This window comes from Diabrotica virgifera, chromosome 2 (genome assembly GCF_917563875.1).
Source record: "Diabrotica virgifera virgifera chromosome 2, PGI_DIABVI_V3a".
Classification (NCBI taxonomy): domain Eukaryota; kingdom Metazoa; phylum Arthropoda; class Insecta; order Coleoptera; family Chrysomelidae; genus Diabrotica; species Diabrotica virgifera.
The window spans coordinates 14706228-14723263 of NC_065444.1; the positions used below are offsets into that span (position 1 = coordinate 14706228).

General features: G+C 33.4%; 1 protein-coding gene across 10 annotated transcripts in view; it reads left to right on the plus strand.

Moving 5' to 3' along the window:
* LOC114345508 (uncharacterized) overlaps positions 1-17036 on the plus strand; it is a 285375-nt gene that overhangs the window by 259130 nt on the left and 9209 nt on the right. For 9 of the 10 annotated variants that reach the window (XM_028296355.2, XM_028296361.2, XM_028296329.2 and 6 more), the window contains 5 exons: positions 3806-4321; positions 8242-8982; positions 12020-12507; positions 12590-12856; positions 15332-15511. In XM_028296355.2, the coding sequence (XP_028152156.2) occupies positions 3806-4321; positions 8242-8982; positions 12020-12507; positions 12590-12856; positions 15332-15511 (2192 nt within the window). The remainder of the gene's footprint in view (positions 1-3805; positions 4322-8241; positions 8983-12019; positions 12508-12589; positions 12857-15331; positions 15512-17036) is intronic. The other variant, XM_028296341.2, reaches the window with a different exon arrangement.

The window sequence follows — 17036 nt, forward strand, 5'->3', positions numbered from 1 at the left end:
GCCTCCAGTGAGGTCAAGAACACATACATCTCCTCCAGCAGTTTTGGAACTTTGTGCTTTTTTCAGACGAGACCAGAATCTGTTTAAATAGTGATAACCGGCGAATTCGTGTGTGGCTAGTTCTGCAGCTCTTGTTGGCTCTCGGCTCTCGCCACACACGAATTCGCCGGTTATCACTATTTAAACAGATTTTGGTCTCGTCTGAAAAAAGCACAAAATTCCAAAACTGTTGGGGAGCTGTATGTGTTCTTGAGCCCACTGGAGGCGGTTCAAAACATGTCTAGATTGTAGCTCAGGAACTCTTATTGGTCGACGACTCCTCAAACCTGAGTCTAAAATGCTTCTTTTTATTGTAGCCAACGATACTCTGACTCCTGTAGCATGCCTGAATTCTCTTTGGAGGTCTGGTGCAGACATAGAATAATTTCTACAGATGGAAATTCTGATATATCTATTCTGTCGATCATTGGTAACTCGGGGTCTACCAGACCGAGCTCTATTCCGTATCGAGTTTGTCTCCAGGAACCTATTCCATATCCGTGAGACATCACTCTGAGAAACACTCACTCTTTCCGCCACGAACCGCTGTGAATGGCCTTCTTCAACAAAATCAATAACTCTTATACAGTCCAACTCAGAAATTAAAGTAGGTACGATACGATTCATTTTTAATCACGTTTTCAAAAATTTCACCAGAATAAATTTTTCAAATGTTTACACCTTGGCAAAACCAGGTCAATTAAATGGGTAATCAAATAAAATAAAAAACCAAAAATGGTATATTTTTTATAAAAAAGGCCCATTAAATATGTGATAAAGATACGGATTTATAAAAGCGTAAAAATCGTGACTACGAGGGGTGATGCATAACTTTTGAAACTATGTGTATGTTAAAATGTTGATTGATATAGCTACTCTTCTACTTAACAGCAAAATGAAATTTTATGTACGTTTATTCGTTATTTATACTATTTGTAGAACAATTCTTGGTATCTTTTCATTTTTGCTGGTTTTTCTCATTTATTATTCTTATTTCTTTTCTTTTATTGCCTTCTAACGTCTTTATGCGAGTATTATCTTAAGATCAGACGTCTGTCTTTTACAGCATGCAAAAGTTCGCCAGTGTTATTTATGCCTGTCCAGTTCTTTATATTTCGCAGCCACTTGCCCTCAATCGTTCCTTGAATGAGGGATTGCGTATTTTCCCCCTCTCATACGGCCCCCTCTCATAGGATATGGCCCAGGTATCCATTTTTCGTGCCTTGATCAAGTTGAGCAATTCTCTCTCAGTATTTGTTATTCTTAAGACTTCCTCATTTCTCACCCTATCTGTCCATGGTATACGGAACATTCTTCGCAAGGTCCACATTTCGAAGGTCGCCGACTTATTTATGGAAGATATTTTCAACGTCCATGTCTCCATGCCGTATAACAGTATGGACCTTACATAGATAGCATTTAACCATTCTATGACGGAGATTGAAGGAAACATTGCGATTACAAAATACTTACCTACTTTACTCCTCTTGATTCCATTTGGAACATAGGGCCTCTACAGTCCCCCTCTATTCATCTCTGTTTCTGGCCAGGGCTTTCACCTCTTTCCATGTTAACTCATTGTCTTCTAGCTCTCTGGTAATATTTCTTTTCCAGGATGTCATTGATCTGCCTTGTTTTCTTTTTCCAGTTGGTTGGTAATCCAGGGCTTGTTTGGTTATATCATCTTCATTTTTTCCTTAATGTGTGTCCAATAAACTTCCATTTGCGTCTATTTATCGTTTTGGCTATCGGCTCTTGATTAGTTTTTCTCCAAAGTTCCTTGTTACTTATCGGATTTGGCCAATATATATGCAATATTCTTCTAGGGCATCTATTTACAAATGTTTGAACCTTTTGTATAATATTTTTCTCTATTTTCCAAGTTTCTCCTGCATATAGCAAACTGCTCTTTACATTTGTATTAAATATCCTGATTTTGGTTTTGGTTGTTAATTTGTTGGACTCCCATGTTTTCTTTAGCATATAGAATGCATTTTGGGCTTTAGTTATCCTTCAATTAATTTCCTCTTCTATTCCACCGCTAGCGTCAATTATGCTTCCCAGATAGCAAAACTTCTGTACATTTTTTACTTCTTCTCCTTCAATGAATATACCCATTTCTCTTTCCGTATTTATCTTCATAAGTTTGGTTTTTCTTGTGTTAATATCTAATCCTATTTTTCTTGCTTCTTTTGTAACCTTTTCTGTTTTTTTCTGCATATGTTGTCTGTTTTCGGACACCAGACATATATCATCCGCAAAGTCTAGATCTTCAAGCTGACTAAAAGCATTCCATCTAATTCCTATTTTATTTTTCGTTGCCTTCTTCATGACCCAGTCGATTAAGATCAAAAATATGGTTGGAGATAGAATACACCCCTGTCTGACTCCACTGTCTATGCTGATTGGTTCTGTGAGTTTCCCATTGTGCATGATTTGTGCGGTATAGTTTTCATAGAACATTTTGATAATTCTTATGTATTTTAATGGAATTCCATATCTCTTTAATATTTCCCACATTTTTTCTCTCAGAAAAAAATGTGGCGATTACAAAGTACCGGTTTAAATTTAATAAAAACTTGTTCGATACGGCATTTTATTTCTTGTTAAGGATCCCATTGGTCATTCACCATCTTCTTCTTCACGTGCCATTCCTAGCGGAGATTGGAAATCATCATGGCCACTGCGACTTTGTTAGCAGCGCGCCTAAAAAGTTCAATCGAAAAACACCCGAACCATTCACGTAGATTGCGAAGCCACGATATTTTTCTTCTTCCCACACTTCTTTTGCCCTTAATTTTGCCCTGCATGATATTTCTTAAAAGTTCGTACTTTTCACTCCTCATAATGTACCCTAAGTGTTCCATCTTTCTAGTTTTTATCTCAGTTTTTGTCTCACCGTCATTCTTAAGTATTTGAATGTTTTCACTTGCTTAATTGGAGCAGTATCTACTTGAAGTTATACTCTTAAAAATGCGCCCTTTCTTATTGCCATGCATTTAGTTTTTCTCAGTTTTTTTTATTAGTGGTGTGAGAAGACAAAGAGGATGAAGGGATGCACTCTAGCTTGCGGTCTTTGATGGTGTTAAAAATCTCGCATTTCTTGCCCATTCTACGTAGAACCTCAACATTAGTCACACAATCCACCCATGAAATTCTTAAAATGCGTCTGTAACACCACATCTCGAATGCTGCGAGTTTTCTTGAAGAAGCTTCGGAAAGTGTCCAGGTCTTTACTCCGTATAATAACGTAGAAAATACATAGCATCTGATGATAAAGATTTTGGTATCAAGTGGTAAGTCGCGACTTCTGAAAAGGGACTTCATCATTATGTATGAACGCTGGTCTTGCTTTTCCTATACGTTGTTTTATTTCATTGGAGTGGTCCCATTGGCTGTTTATGTTGGTACCAAGGTATATTTCGCGCCTATTGACTACAATGTACTTTGTTTTTTTGTATTGAGATTAAGTCCGTGTTCTGTACTTATATCTAGTATGCGCAACATCATTCTTTGCAAACCATCTAGACTATATGCAAAAATTACTGCGTCGTCGGCATATCTAATGTTGTTTAGACGCACTCCGTTGACTAATACGCATTCCTGTAGTTCTTCCAGCGCTTGCTCGAAGATATATTCAGAGTATATATTAAACAACATCGGGGAAAGAATGCATCCTTGCCTCACTCCTGTATCTATGTAGACTGTCTACAATGTCGTTAAGCTCGTAACAGATATGTTATATGAAAATTCTTTTCATTTTTAGGTGGACGCCAGCAAAAGATACAGCATGTATGAAACCAGCGAGGAAGAAAATGTAGAAGACATCAACTACAAGAGGAAATCTTTCCCAGAACCCTACTATATTTTACGAAACAAGAGATTTTCTGAAACAGAAGACGAAGGTGTGGACGCTGGCACGTCCAGTAGCAGCCTTGATGAGCATCCAGACAGTCTTCCTCACCATCATACAGAGTTCAACTTATCAAATATCAGCAACGACGAACTGGCTCAATTGGAAGATTTCTTGAAGTTAAGCGGAATTTCGTCATCGGACCAAGAAGATATTTCAGAAAAGAGTCTTGGTCACTTAAGATCCTACGTTAGCAAGTTTTTGGCTTTGAAGATCAATCAGGATGGAAGTGAACACTTCGGAGGAAAGAAATGTGTCAGTTTTGCTGAAAAGGTTAATGTTTTACCGAAACATTTGGAGACCAAACAGTTTATTCCACCTAACAACTCACCGAATGTTTCTGCGTTTGTGCAACAGAAAAATTACCAGGTAAGCATTTTTATATTCACTCAATCAAAGAAAATAGATAAGTTCAGTCCTATTATTCAAAATAAAGGCCGTAAACTATCTTTATTAGAATCTGTGGAAATTAATAAGCTACTAAAAAGACAATCTAAATTAAGACTGTACATGTCAATTGTTCGCCCAGTTGTTACATATGAAAGTGAAACATGGGCTCTACATCAGCGGGAAATAAATAAGCTGCTGATATTTGAAACTAAGGTTCTCTCAGAATGATATTTGTCCTCAAATAGATGAATTGACAGGACAGTGTAGAAGACGCCACAATGCTGAATGAGAAGACGCCACAATGCAACTCTGTATGGTACTAAAAACATCGTCAGACTTATAAAAGCTAACCGGATAAGATGGGCAGGTCATGTGGTAAGATCAGAGGAAGACAAGAGTGTTAAAGACAATGTTTTTTGATAGGCCAGACGGTAGAAGATCAGTAGACTATCCCAGAAAAAGATGGAAGGATAAGGATGAAGTCGATTTATCTAGGATTGGGGTAAAACAATGGGAAATGGAAGCGCAAGGTCGTAAAATATGTCAGATCTACCCAGTGGCCCCTTCACACCAAGTTATTCATTTATTCATTTATTTTTTATAGAAATTTAGCCAATCGGCCCCCCTTTTGACGATGCTGGATCCGCCACTGGATCTAACCCGAGTTGTAAAGCCAGTCAAGAAAGAAAGAATGGAAATTCTTCTTCTTTTTTTACTTCTTGGAGATCTTTCGATCTGTTTAATTATGAAGCTGCCTCTGGTTAATTTCCTGGGAGGTAGATTGCCAACTATCCCTCCATCTTTAAGGTGGTCTTCCGGGGGTCTTAAACCGGGCAGGTTGTTTTATAGGCAAATTTTTGGAAGTCTATTCTCATCCATTCGTCTTACATGGTTGTACCATATCCTCTTGCGCTGCCTTCCCCATCATACAATGGGGGAATGGAGATTAATAAATTAAAAAATACCGTTATAATTCTGGATGATGAACTTGAAACAAAGAGCTCTCCCCTCCTCAACTTATTCAGTTAATGACTATATAATGTAGATATACAGTAAAATACATCACTTGAGAAAAGCACTCAGGCGAAATAGCTGTTGTGATTGTAGTAAATTTTGTGGAAGTATTATGTTTAGATAAAATGGATTTCCATCAAGTCGGGGTCGAATCCATCACTATATTTTTTGTTTTTCTAGTATCTTCCAATTTTTTAAATTTCCTGAAATCTGGGTCTATACAATAAGACTGTGGGCTACAAACTTGCCACTGTATGTAGTAACAAATGTTAAATAAATATTATTGTTTTGTAGAAAATGGGGAATATATTTTGAAGTCTGTATTACGAAAAATGCTACTGAACTTGTCCATTACTGATAATAAAAAATTTTGTATACACTCACCGGCACGAAAAACGGTCACCCCAAAAGATGGGTCATTTTTGATGGCTCGTATTTTCTAAACCTGTTGTCCGATTTAAGTGATTTTTTAAATATGTGATAAGCCTTATTCTTTAACAATATCTCTGTTATAGTAATGTTGCTAGACAGAAAATTGCCATTGTATACAGGGTGTACCAATCAAACTGTGTTTTTTTCTAAAAGTTCGGAACACCCTGTGGAATATCCTAGAATTTATAAAATACTGAAATTAAAACCCAACTATAGCCTCATGTTTTCTTAACATTTTGTTTTTGGATTCATTCGCTTATGTGGGATAATAAAAGAGTTAGGTAATTTAACAACTAGCCCTGTACTTCATCAATTCAGGGTGTTTCTAAATAACTGCGACAAACTTTAAGGGATAATTCTGCATGAAAAAATAATGACCGTTTGCTTTATAAACATATGTACGCAAATGCTTCGTTTCCGAGATACGGGAATTTTTTCTTACAAATTGACGATTTATTTATTGCTCCAAAACCGGTTTAGGTATACAAATGAAATTTGGTAAGTTTTAAGAGAAAGTTATAGCGCATTTTTTGACGTACAATTAAAAATTTTATATTCACCATTGGCGTGCATACTGGCGTGCATTGGTCTACTACCTCTTAAAACCTACCAAATTTCATTTGCATATCTCAACCGGTTTTAGAGCAATAAATAAATCGTCAGTTTGTAAGAAAAATTCAACAACCCGTATCTCGGAAACGAAACATTTGCGGACATATTTTACAAAGCAAACGGTCATTATTTTTTCATGTAGAATTACTCCTTAAAGTTTGCGCACTTGTTGAGAAACACCCTGTATTGATGAAGAACATGGTTAATTGTTAAAGTACCTAACTTTTTTATCATCCCACATAAGCGAATGAATTAAAAAGAAGAATGTTAAGAAAAGCTGAGGCTATAATTGAGTTTTAATTTCAGAATTTTATAAATGCTAGAATATTCCACAGGGTGTTCCGAACTTTTAGAAAAAAAGAATGTGTGTGTACTTTGTACGCACGTAAGAAGTTATACTTCTATTATATGATTTAAACGAAATTAATATACTTTTTATTTATATTTTGTTTAAATATTAAACTAATTTATACTTACTACTTCTCAAACATTTTTATTAGAACAGTGCCAAAAATTAAAATAATAAAAGAATAAAACACACACAAACTCATTAAACAAGCCACAAATGATGTCTGAACATTAATTGTCGAAAATTTTTTTAACTAAATACGTATTTTCTGAAAATACAATTATATAATAAATATACTTACAATCATAAAATGTATTAAAAAAAAACAAAAAAGAAAGTTTCTATTGGGACTCGAACCAGCGCTGATAAGAGCGGTTGGTATTGGAATTCATTCGCCTTCTCCGCTTAGCCATGGACACTATGTGTCATTATTTACGAAGATCGACTAACTAAACGGATTAAACTTGTAATATTTTGATGTTGTTCTGAAGCTATTTTCTTGTGGCATTTTTACAATTTTAACTATTTAGAATGGGAAATAAGCCACAATATTATTAAAAAATGATTTTTATTAACGTTTCGACGCCCAAATCGGGTGCCGTTGTCAAAATACAAAATACTATTATTTTGTATTTTGTAAAATCAATAGTATTTTGTATTTTGACAACGGCACCCGATTTGGGCGTCGAAACGTTAATAAAAATCATTTTTTAATAATATTGTGGCTTATTTCCCATTCTAAATAGTTAAAATAATATTTTGATATTTTGAAAATTGATCAAATTATTTCAATTTTGAATTGAAATGATTTAGAATTGAAAAAATACAACAAAACATAGAGTAAAAAAACAATATATTAGGTGAATATTGATAGAAATTTTGATGGTAATCAAATTATATAAATAAAAGTATTACATACTATGTATTTTGGGAGATCAAATAGGTAGGTTTATACTCATGATACATTAACAATTATTACGTACCTGTTGCTTTTAAAAACTATTTAAAAGTCACTACAATATTATAAACTTTTTTGTTTCTGTCCTCACAACAATAAAACTAATATATTATACATTTGTTTACCTTTACCTCCAAACCACAGCTGCCATATCGGATAATTTTTGACATGTCATTTGAACATCCAATCAGAACAAAGTTATAATGCGCATGCGCCGGGCTGATAGGTTTTAACATATAAAAAAATCACCCTCTATCGCCGGTAAAGAAGTATAACTTCAAAAAAAAACACCGTTTGATTGGTACACCCAGTATACAATGAAAATTTACCTGTCTAGCAACAATATTATTACAGCGATATTGTTAAAGAACAAGGCTGTAATATTAAAAAAATCACTTAAATCGGACAACAGGTTTAGAAATACGAGCCATCAAAAATGACCCATTTTGTGGGGTGCCCGTTTTTCGTGCTGGTGAGTGTATATTCTTTTGAAAACTATAAATTATATTTTTAAAATTAAACAATATTTTATAGACTAAAAACCTGACCGAGATGCCCATCTGCGAAGAGAACGAAAACAGTCCCAATTATTCTAGTCCTCAAACTACGCCAATTCACCTCAACAAAACCCTTTCCGATAACCTCATTCAAAAACGTTCTCTAATCAGTTCAGTTACCGATTCAGTCGAGCAAATCATGCACCATTTCTCACTGGCATCCAATCAGATCGAACTAAACGCACTGGGGGACTCAAGCATCAATCCCGCATGCGCCAAATTGGCCTTAACCACTCTTTGTCCGGCACTCTACGCAATATTAAGTGACGGCTTGAAGCCGAGCCTTGAGACAAGTTTTGGAGCTATACATAACTCTGTATGGCAAGTGGTAGAGGCTTCTTCGCAGCAAGGACCTCTTACCAAAGCACTGCATGATTTAGTGATGCGTATTAACAGCGAAGATGCCATAACGGAAGGCCTGGTCAAATTCAACGCTTTCGTCTTCGGATTGCTCAACGTGAGGTCCTTGGATGCTTGGGCTAGCTTTCTAAGAACTAGGGAGAGCGTGCTAAAGAAGCATTATACTGCTGATTCGTTGTTGGTGATGTCGCATACTGGAGGAGCAAACATCAGATCTCTGTTGGATACGATGATCGCTGCTTTGCAGCCACTTGCCTTTTTGCCTTTCCAGTTGGACTTGCTGTTTGAATTCAAGCAACTACATCAAAGCTTTAAGAGAATGGATTCGTATCATCAACCGTTTAGTCCTACGCACAAGGTATGCATGACCACTTACACCTTACACTGTTTTCTTTCCAAGCTACTATATTTTATTAAAAATAACATACCTGATACCTTTCAGAAGCTTTTTTCAATACCTACATTGAATTTTTTATTTATTATATTTCTCGAAAGTAAAAATTGTAGCTTGGAAAATAACAAATTAAGTTACTTAAAATAAATATTTAGGTGCTGCTATATCCAATAAAACGTTATTATATCTTTTAACAAATGTAGTACAAACTTTTGAAAAAAAATATTTGGACTTTCAGATTATTTTGAAAACATAAGGCAAGCTTGAGAGGTAGTTTGTGATAAGTTTAATGCTCCACTAATTTTTCTTGTTAGATTTTGTGATTCCGACTAGCTTTACCCTGTGAGGAGATAAAAGAAGAAGTGTTACCTCGAGTCACATCGTGGAATAGCATCATAACTAACAAAGCTAGTAGTCTTGTTCTATCTAATCGTACTGACATAAAAACACTATTGCTATGTTTGTCACCACACTTACATTTTCCTTGTTACCACAAAATTGATTAGAAATACTTATCACTATTACTATTTACTGCATTATTTATAGTAGACATATAATATATTATATTTTTTCTCTAATTATAAGTGAAAGGCGATACAATAGATTTTGAAAATACAATTTAATATTTTATATACAGTATGTCCCTGTACGTTGTATCAATATAAAAAACTTTTTTATTATTAATTTTACGAAAAAAAGTAATTCTTCATAAAAAGCTCTGCATGGTTCAAAACCTAATATTCAACCATCAGATATCAAATTTTATGAATTTTAGACGAGGAGTGTAAAAAAATATGAATTTCGCTCAAGAGTAAAGTAGCTTTATTTTTCACAATATTGAAAATTGCTATTATGAAAAGTTGTTTGGAATTAAGAACTTTATTCTCATATGCAATTACACCCTTATAATTGAAAAAATTTTATGTTTGAAAAATTATGGAAAAACATTATTTTCAGTTATTTCAATTCTGATAACTCTTTTATTATTAATTTGACAAAAAAAAGTGATTCTCAATAAAAAGTTCTGCATGGTCTAAAACCTAAAATACAACCATCTTATATCAAATTTTATCAATTTTATACGAGGTATGTCAAAAAAGATAAATTTAGATCAAAAGTTAAGTACCTTTATAGTTCAGAATATTACAATTAGAAGGATGTAATTACATATTAAAACATAATTTTTAATTCTAAACAGTTTTTCATAATAACAATTTTCGGTATTACTCCTAAGGTATTTTACTCCTGAGCGAAATTTATATTTTTTGACATACCTCCTATAAAATTGATAAAATTTAATATAAGGTGGGTATATTTTAGGTTTTAGACAATGAAGAACCCTTTATAAAGAATAACTTTTTTCGTAAAATTAGTAATAAAAGACTTATTTTAATTGAAATAACTGAATATAATGTTGGTTTGTTGGTTATCCATAATAATTTTAAAAAAAATTTCAAAACTTTTTTTAATTAGAAGAATGTAGTTGCATACTAGAATATAGTTCTTGATTCCAAACAAATTTTCTTAATAACAATTTTCAATATTGTGAAAAATAAAACTACTTTACTCCTGAGCGAAATTCATATTTTTTGACACGCCTCGTATAATATTCATAAAATTTGATATCTGATGGTTGAATCTTAGGTTTTGGACCATGCAGAGCTTTTTATGAAGAATAACTTTTTTTCGTAAAATGAATAATAAAAAAAGTTTTCCATATGGATACAACTTACTGGGAAACACTGTATATTTAGTTTATTGATACCATCTACTGCCTTACTGATCTTGAAATTTTGTCGCATTTGATGAACAGTGCTACATTTTATATTTTTTATTATATTGTTGTCGCCATAAAATCAACAGTATTCATTACTTGCTCTTCCTAACTTTTTTGCCCCCAGGTACTCTCCAACCGATATCCATGACTTGTATATTACCCTGCATTCTTTCTAGATGTCCGAGCCATTCTAGTCTACGTTTTTCACTACTTTTGTTATTGGAGGGTTAGTATACAATTGGCATGTTCTACATTAGTCCGTCTTCTCTGTTCTTCCTCTATTACTTTTCCACCAAACATTCTGCGAAGTGTCTTTCTTTCCTATGCTTCCAATCTTTTCTGTATGGTTTTGTTCATAGTCCATGTCTCGGCAGCATTGTGGGTCTAATTATAGTTTTGTATAGGTACTCTTATTTTTGTATTACGAGATATATCTTTGGTCTTAATTATTTTGTTCATGGCCCCAGCACATCCTTTGCTCTTAATCAGGGTGCTAAGTACATATAAGGGTACCTTATCAGGTACCTTATAAGGTATAATAATAAGGGTACCTAAGTACATATTATTATTAAGTCTACCTGCTCTAATTTAAAGAAGCTTTTGGTGTTTATCCATTTTTGCTCAAGATTTCCATGTATTGTACTTGGATTTATTATCAACTTTCAATCCCATTTTAGAGCTTTCCCGAGTCAATCTTTTTGCTATACTTGCTAGTTCTTTTCCGTTTCTTACACCGAGAACCACATCATGAGCGTACGCTAAAGATTGGTGCTCTTTATAGAAAAGACTACCGGACCTATTTATCCCACTATCCTTTACAATTCTTTTTAGAACTATATTGAATAGCAAGTTGGACAACGGGTCTACTTGGCGAATACCTTTTTTTACTACAAATTGTTCTGAGACTTGCATTTCACAGATCGATCCCCGATCTTCTGGCATCTTGTTTACCAAGTCTATCCACATTGGTCTACTCCGTATTCTTATTTCCACTGGTTGGCAGTTGGAATTCTTTTATCATCATAGAATGTTAGGCCTGATGTAGTTGTTCTGCCCACTGTAGTTCTGCTAGTATATTTATTTCAAATATGGATAACTTTAATTTCTTGCCTTAACATACATTTAATGTATATTGTATACCTAATAATAAGTAATATACTTTTAATAATTGGACAATAGGTTTTCTACTAAAATAACCCTAACACATTTATGTATGTATTTCAGCAGTCTCCATCGCCGAACTTCAAGCAATTTACCTCCGCAAAACTGGAATTATCAAGATCACGTTCTAATTCAGAATCTGAGGAAATATCAACAGCAAACACTGTAAGAAATTTCTCCTGCAGAGATCAAGATCTCCCTGATCTGATAAGCACTTCTCCAGTATCAAAATCTAAACTACGGGCTGAAAAAGAAAGACCTCGGTCGTGTGTGGAGAGCAGTGGATCTCATCCCAGCTTTAAATTAGGGGAAGACGTAAATGATATAGCAAAGAAACGCTGGTCGGGAATTGCTTTAACCTCCAAACTCTACCAAGCTTACGACAGACTGGCTAAAGAGGATGAAGAATATACGGATAGCTTAGAAAATCCTCGGAATGATAAGAGCGATGAATCAAATTCACAAGAAAATGTTCCTCCCTTGCGCGATGATCAGGAACCCGAGTCATTGGATTCCAACTTTTCTGATGAAAAGCCAATAAATGGCAGAAGGTAAATATTACCATTATAACACCAGATTAATGTAGATGGTTGTTTACCTTATCCCTTTATCTGACTCTGTCATCTTTTTCAGATTTAAGAAACTGCAACAACGTTGGGAGATGCTAAGCGGGCAGAATTCAACAGAATCTCCACCACCATCACCAACACATGTGACAAAATCAAAAATACCGAGACCCATCACTTCCCCCATCAAACCCTCTGGTATACCAATACCTGTGAGTACCGCGAAGACTGTGAAAAAAGTTACCACGCCGCCAGGAGGTGGGAAAGTTATGCATTGCAAATCTTTACCGAATGTTAAAAGCTCACCAATGAAAAGAAACGTGCCCAATACAAGGTAAATATTTGAGTGTGTTCCATTTTCACATGCGAGAAACAATCTTATGTTTTCGCTGTATCATTCGATAATTTCCTCCCTCAATAGTCTTATCCCTACCCAAGTACAGATATTGCCTTAGTCACTACAGACCAACATTTTCTCTCGTATTTGTTGACTCCAACAGGCAACAGACATGCGAATAGCTCTTTGATTCTGATTCCCGGATAGAAAAGACGCTGTTTATGGCTTCTAATACAGTCGAACCCGCTTATTAGAGTGCCGGTTATAGGAATATCCCGGTTTATGGAATATAAATTCGAGGTCCCGAAACGTTTCCATTTACTCCTTAATAAATTTATCCGTTTATTGGAATACGTATTAATCAAACAATACCGCTTATTAAAATAGGTATTTTTCAGATCAACGAATAAATTTTTACCTACAATTTCGAATTTCCTAACAATTTAAATTATGTCTTGTATTATGGTTTCTCGCCAAGGGCTTCGAAGGCCTGTAGTGCTATTTTATTTATATTATTTGGGTTTGTCAGATAGGTAATAAATATTTTATTGCGTTGTTATGAGTACCAATTCAATCGTTTACCGACAAATTCAGTCGTAAAATAATTTCCTTTGTCTACAAACAATACATATTGCCATTCACTTGCCTGTTATAAAATTTTTAAGAAACAGTTCGCCCATCCTAGTCGCTTGTAAAGTTATGAAACGTTTTCGGGATGGCCAAACCATTGTAAATTTTTCTAATGTTTATAATTCAGAGCAACAAAAGTGACTAGTATTTTATGTACCAAAAAAACAAGTTACAATTTCCGATTATTTTTCAACACTAAATAAGTAATTTTCTTATTAAGTACCTACATTATGTATTTTAATACGACAATATTTACATAATCTATATACAGGGTGTCCCGGAAAATAGTGCGTTCCTTAAAGGTATAGGTAGAAGGCACCATGTAGAACAAAAAAACTCTTATAACATTTTTTTCTAAATGCAACCGTTTGACCAAAAAATTAAAATGTATTTTGGTATCCAAATTTAAATCTGACAACTATGTGCGGTACGCAAATTTAAGCATAGACAGTCCCATGTAAATAGATAGAAGATGATAGTAAACAGATAGTTTTAAAGAATCCTGTTTAGTGTCAATGCCGAAAATGTTTTCGAATAGTGAGTGTATTACCTATTATGTTATTACCTATGAATGGTGTTTGTGAAAGGTTACTTGAAACATCTATTCGGTATATTAATTATTTTCAAGTAAGTACAACTTAGTTATTTCAGTTCACAAGTAAACAAATTACTGAGACATTATCTGGTGTATTTAAGTTCCACTGTAAACTATTAAAACTATGTAATTCAGTTAAAGCCCTCAGCAATACTCAGCATTCAACCCATTTAAACCTTACTAAATACATAATACTAGTTTAGTTAAAAGATGTGTTTTTATGTTAAAAGATGTGTAATTCGTTTAAAATTATGCAATAGGTATTTCAATACATTTCAAAAGAAAATAATTTTAGTAAACAAATAGTAAATACATAAGTAGTATTACCTACTATTAGGTTGGATTATTTTAAATACTGTTAATCACAATCACAAACGAGTTCTTATTATGTTATTATGCCGTAGTGCGTACGATGTTGCCAGTTTATTAAAATTTCCAAACATTAAAATACAGGTATATGGAAAACAATGTTAACTTTTTTTTGGAAACGCTTAACTTTAGAAAAAAATGGTATAGGACTTTTTTGTTCCAAATTGTGTATTCTCTCCATACCTTAAAGGAACGCACTATTTTCCGGGACACCCTGTATTGCATACATTTCATATTAATTACTGTATGCATCCACATAATATTAATGTAATTTGGTTTTGTAATAAATACGTTACGCTATTGTATTATTGACATAAAAAGACCTGTTATTGACATAAAAATGTACTATTATTACGTATATTATTACGTCTAGCCACCAATGATCGGTTATTAGAATATCCTGGTTATGAGAATATTTTTGCTTGGCACGAAGGCTATTCCAATAAGCGGGTTCGACTGTATAGCTAAAGTCTAGGTTATATTTTACAATAATACCTAATATAATTAGGAATGAATATGGTTCTGCAACTATTTTATTGTCACATTTTTATATTATCGACTTTAGTTAATGGAAATATACCTCAATAATCTCTCTCTCTCTCCTGTCGTTTCTTCATTACTAAGGATCGTGGTTTCTTCCAATATTCCTAACAATAATAGTATTCCTAACCTCAATAATAGTCTCCCCTAATACCACTAGTGTAGTTTGAGAGTAATTCTACGCTATCTTAGGTTTCGGTAAACTTTTAAAAGACCTACTTTGAGTAGAAGGGCTCTATAAAAGGCGAGGTTGATAACAAAAAATATGATCATACTGAAAATCGAATCTTCTCAAATTTCAACACTTAACACATTTAATCGCTTATTTTCTTTTAAAGGGCGAGTAGGATGGACCAATTGGACCATCCACATGATGCAGTTAGGCACCCCCAAAGACCTAGTAGTTTACCTTACAACAAGCCCACACAAGCAAATGGAAAAACGTCCAAAATAACACCACCCAGACGTGCAGCGTCAAGTTCATTAAGCAGAAAACCACTTACTCAGTCAACACCGAAGTAAGTAACAAATTAAATATTAAAATAAAAAAGTAACATATTTTGTCGAAAATAAGGCAACTCTTTGGATTTTATTTAAAAAAAAAGTGTGTGTACTTCGTACGCACGTAAGAAGTTATACTTGTATTATTATGATTTCAACGAAATAAATATACCTATTTTAAACAGTTTAATTGTATTTTTATTTAAATATTAAACTAATTTTAATATTTAAAATACATATTACCAAAATTTAAAAATAACGTTAATACGTCACTTTTCATGAACTGTAGCATCCTCGCAATTACTTTTCCCTTGATGAATCTTTTCGAAATCTAAAAAACGTCAGATTTTCTACACAAATTTTTAATTTTCTTTTCATCATATTTTAATACTAATTATCCTACTCCCAACAAAGACAAATCCAAAGACACAAAAATTATAATAAATATATTTACTGAAAACACCAATATATTTTTTCACACTTTATTTGCATTGATACATACGTAACTTAAAAGATTTAGCAACTAACTTCATATACTGTCGGTATTCGCGTATTTCATACTGTCGATGTCGGTTTTATAAAAAGGCACTCTCAACTATTTTCCCAATCGTGACTAAAGAAATATAGTTAGGATGACTTAATTCACGGATACAATAAAAAAGAATGTGTGTGTACTTTGTACGCACGTAAGAAGTTATACTTCTATTATAATATAATCTAACTTCATATTATGATTTCAACGAAATCAATATACCTATCTACTTTAAAGAGTTTTTTTGTATTGTATTTAAATATTAAACTAATTTTAGAGAAAACAAAAACAATACAAAAATTAAAAAAAAATTTCCCTAGGCGAATGCTCTACCGATCAGCTACCACCGCTTTTGTATTCAGTCGATTATTTCTCGGACATAATTACAATCACGGTGACAGATACTTTTAATTGAAAATAAACATTTTCAATAATACTTATTAGGAGGAAGACAAATCCACACACATAAAAATTATAATAAATATATTTACTAAAAACACTAATAATATATTCTTTTCACGCACACCTTATTTGCGCTACATAACTTAAAAGATGTGGCGACTATTTAATACCATACTGTCCGTGTGCGCATGCGCCGGGGAATGTAAAAATTCACCCTCATACCTAAAGAAGTATAACTTCAAAAATTTTGCTGTATTAGCGACATCATAAGTTTTAAGATTTCCTTGCCATGCTTACAATGCTCTAAGATTACAATGTCAATAAATTATTAAATAAAAATAGCGAATTGGCAAGGATCAAATGAATAATATAATAATTAATAAAATAAACCAGTTAAAGTAACAAAAGATTTTACAAGCATATACCTACGATTGATAAAATTGAAAATAAACGTGGTTTTGGCGAACAAAGTTATGTATAAAAGCGATTATAAGAAATTATCAAAATGACACTTAATAACTGGATAATTTAATTATTAAATAACTAATAATTAATAACTTAATTATTAACTGGATATTCCTGAAATACTGCATATAACAAAATCCATG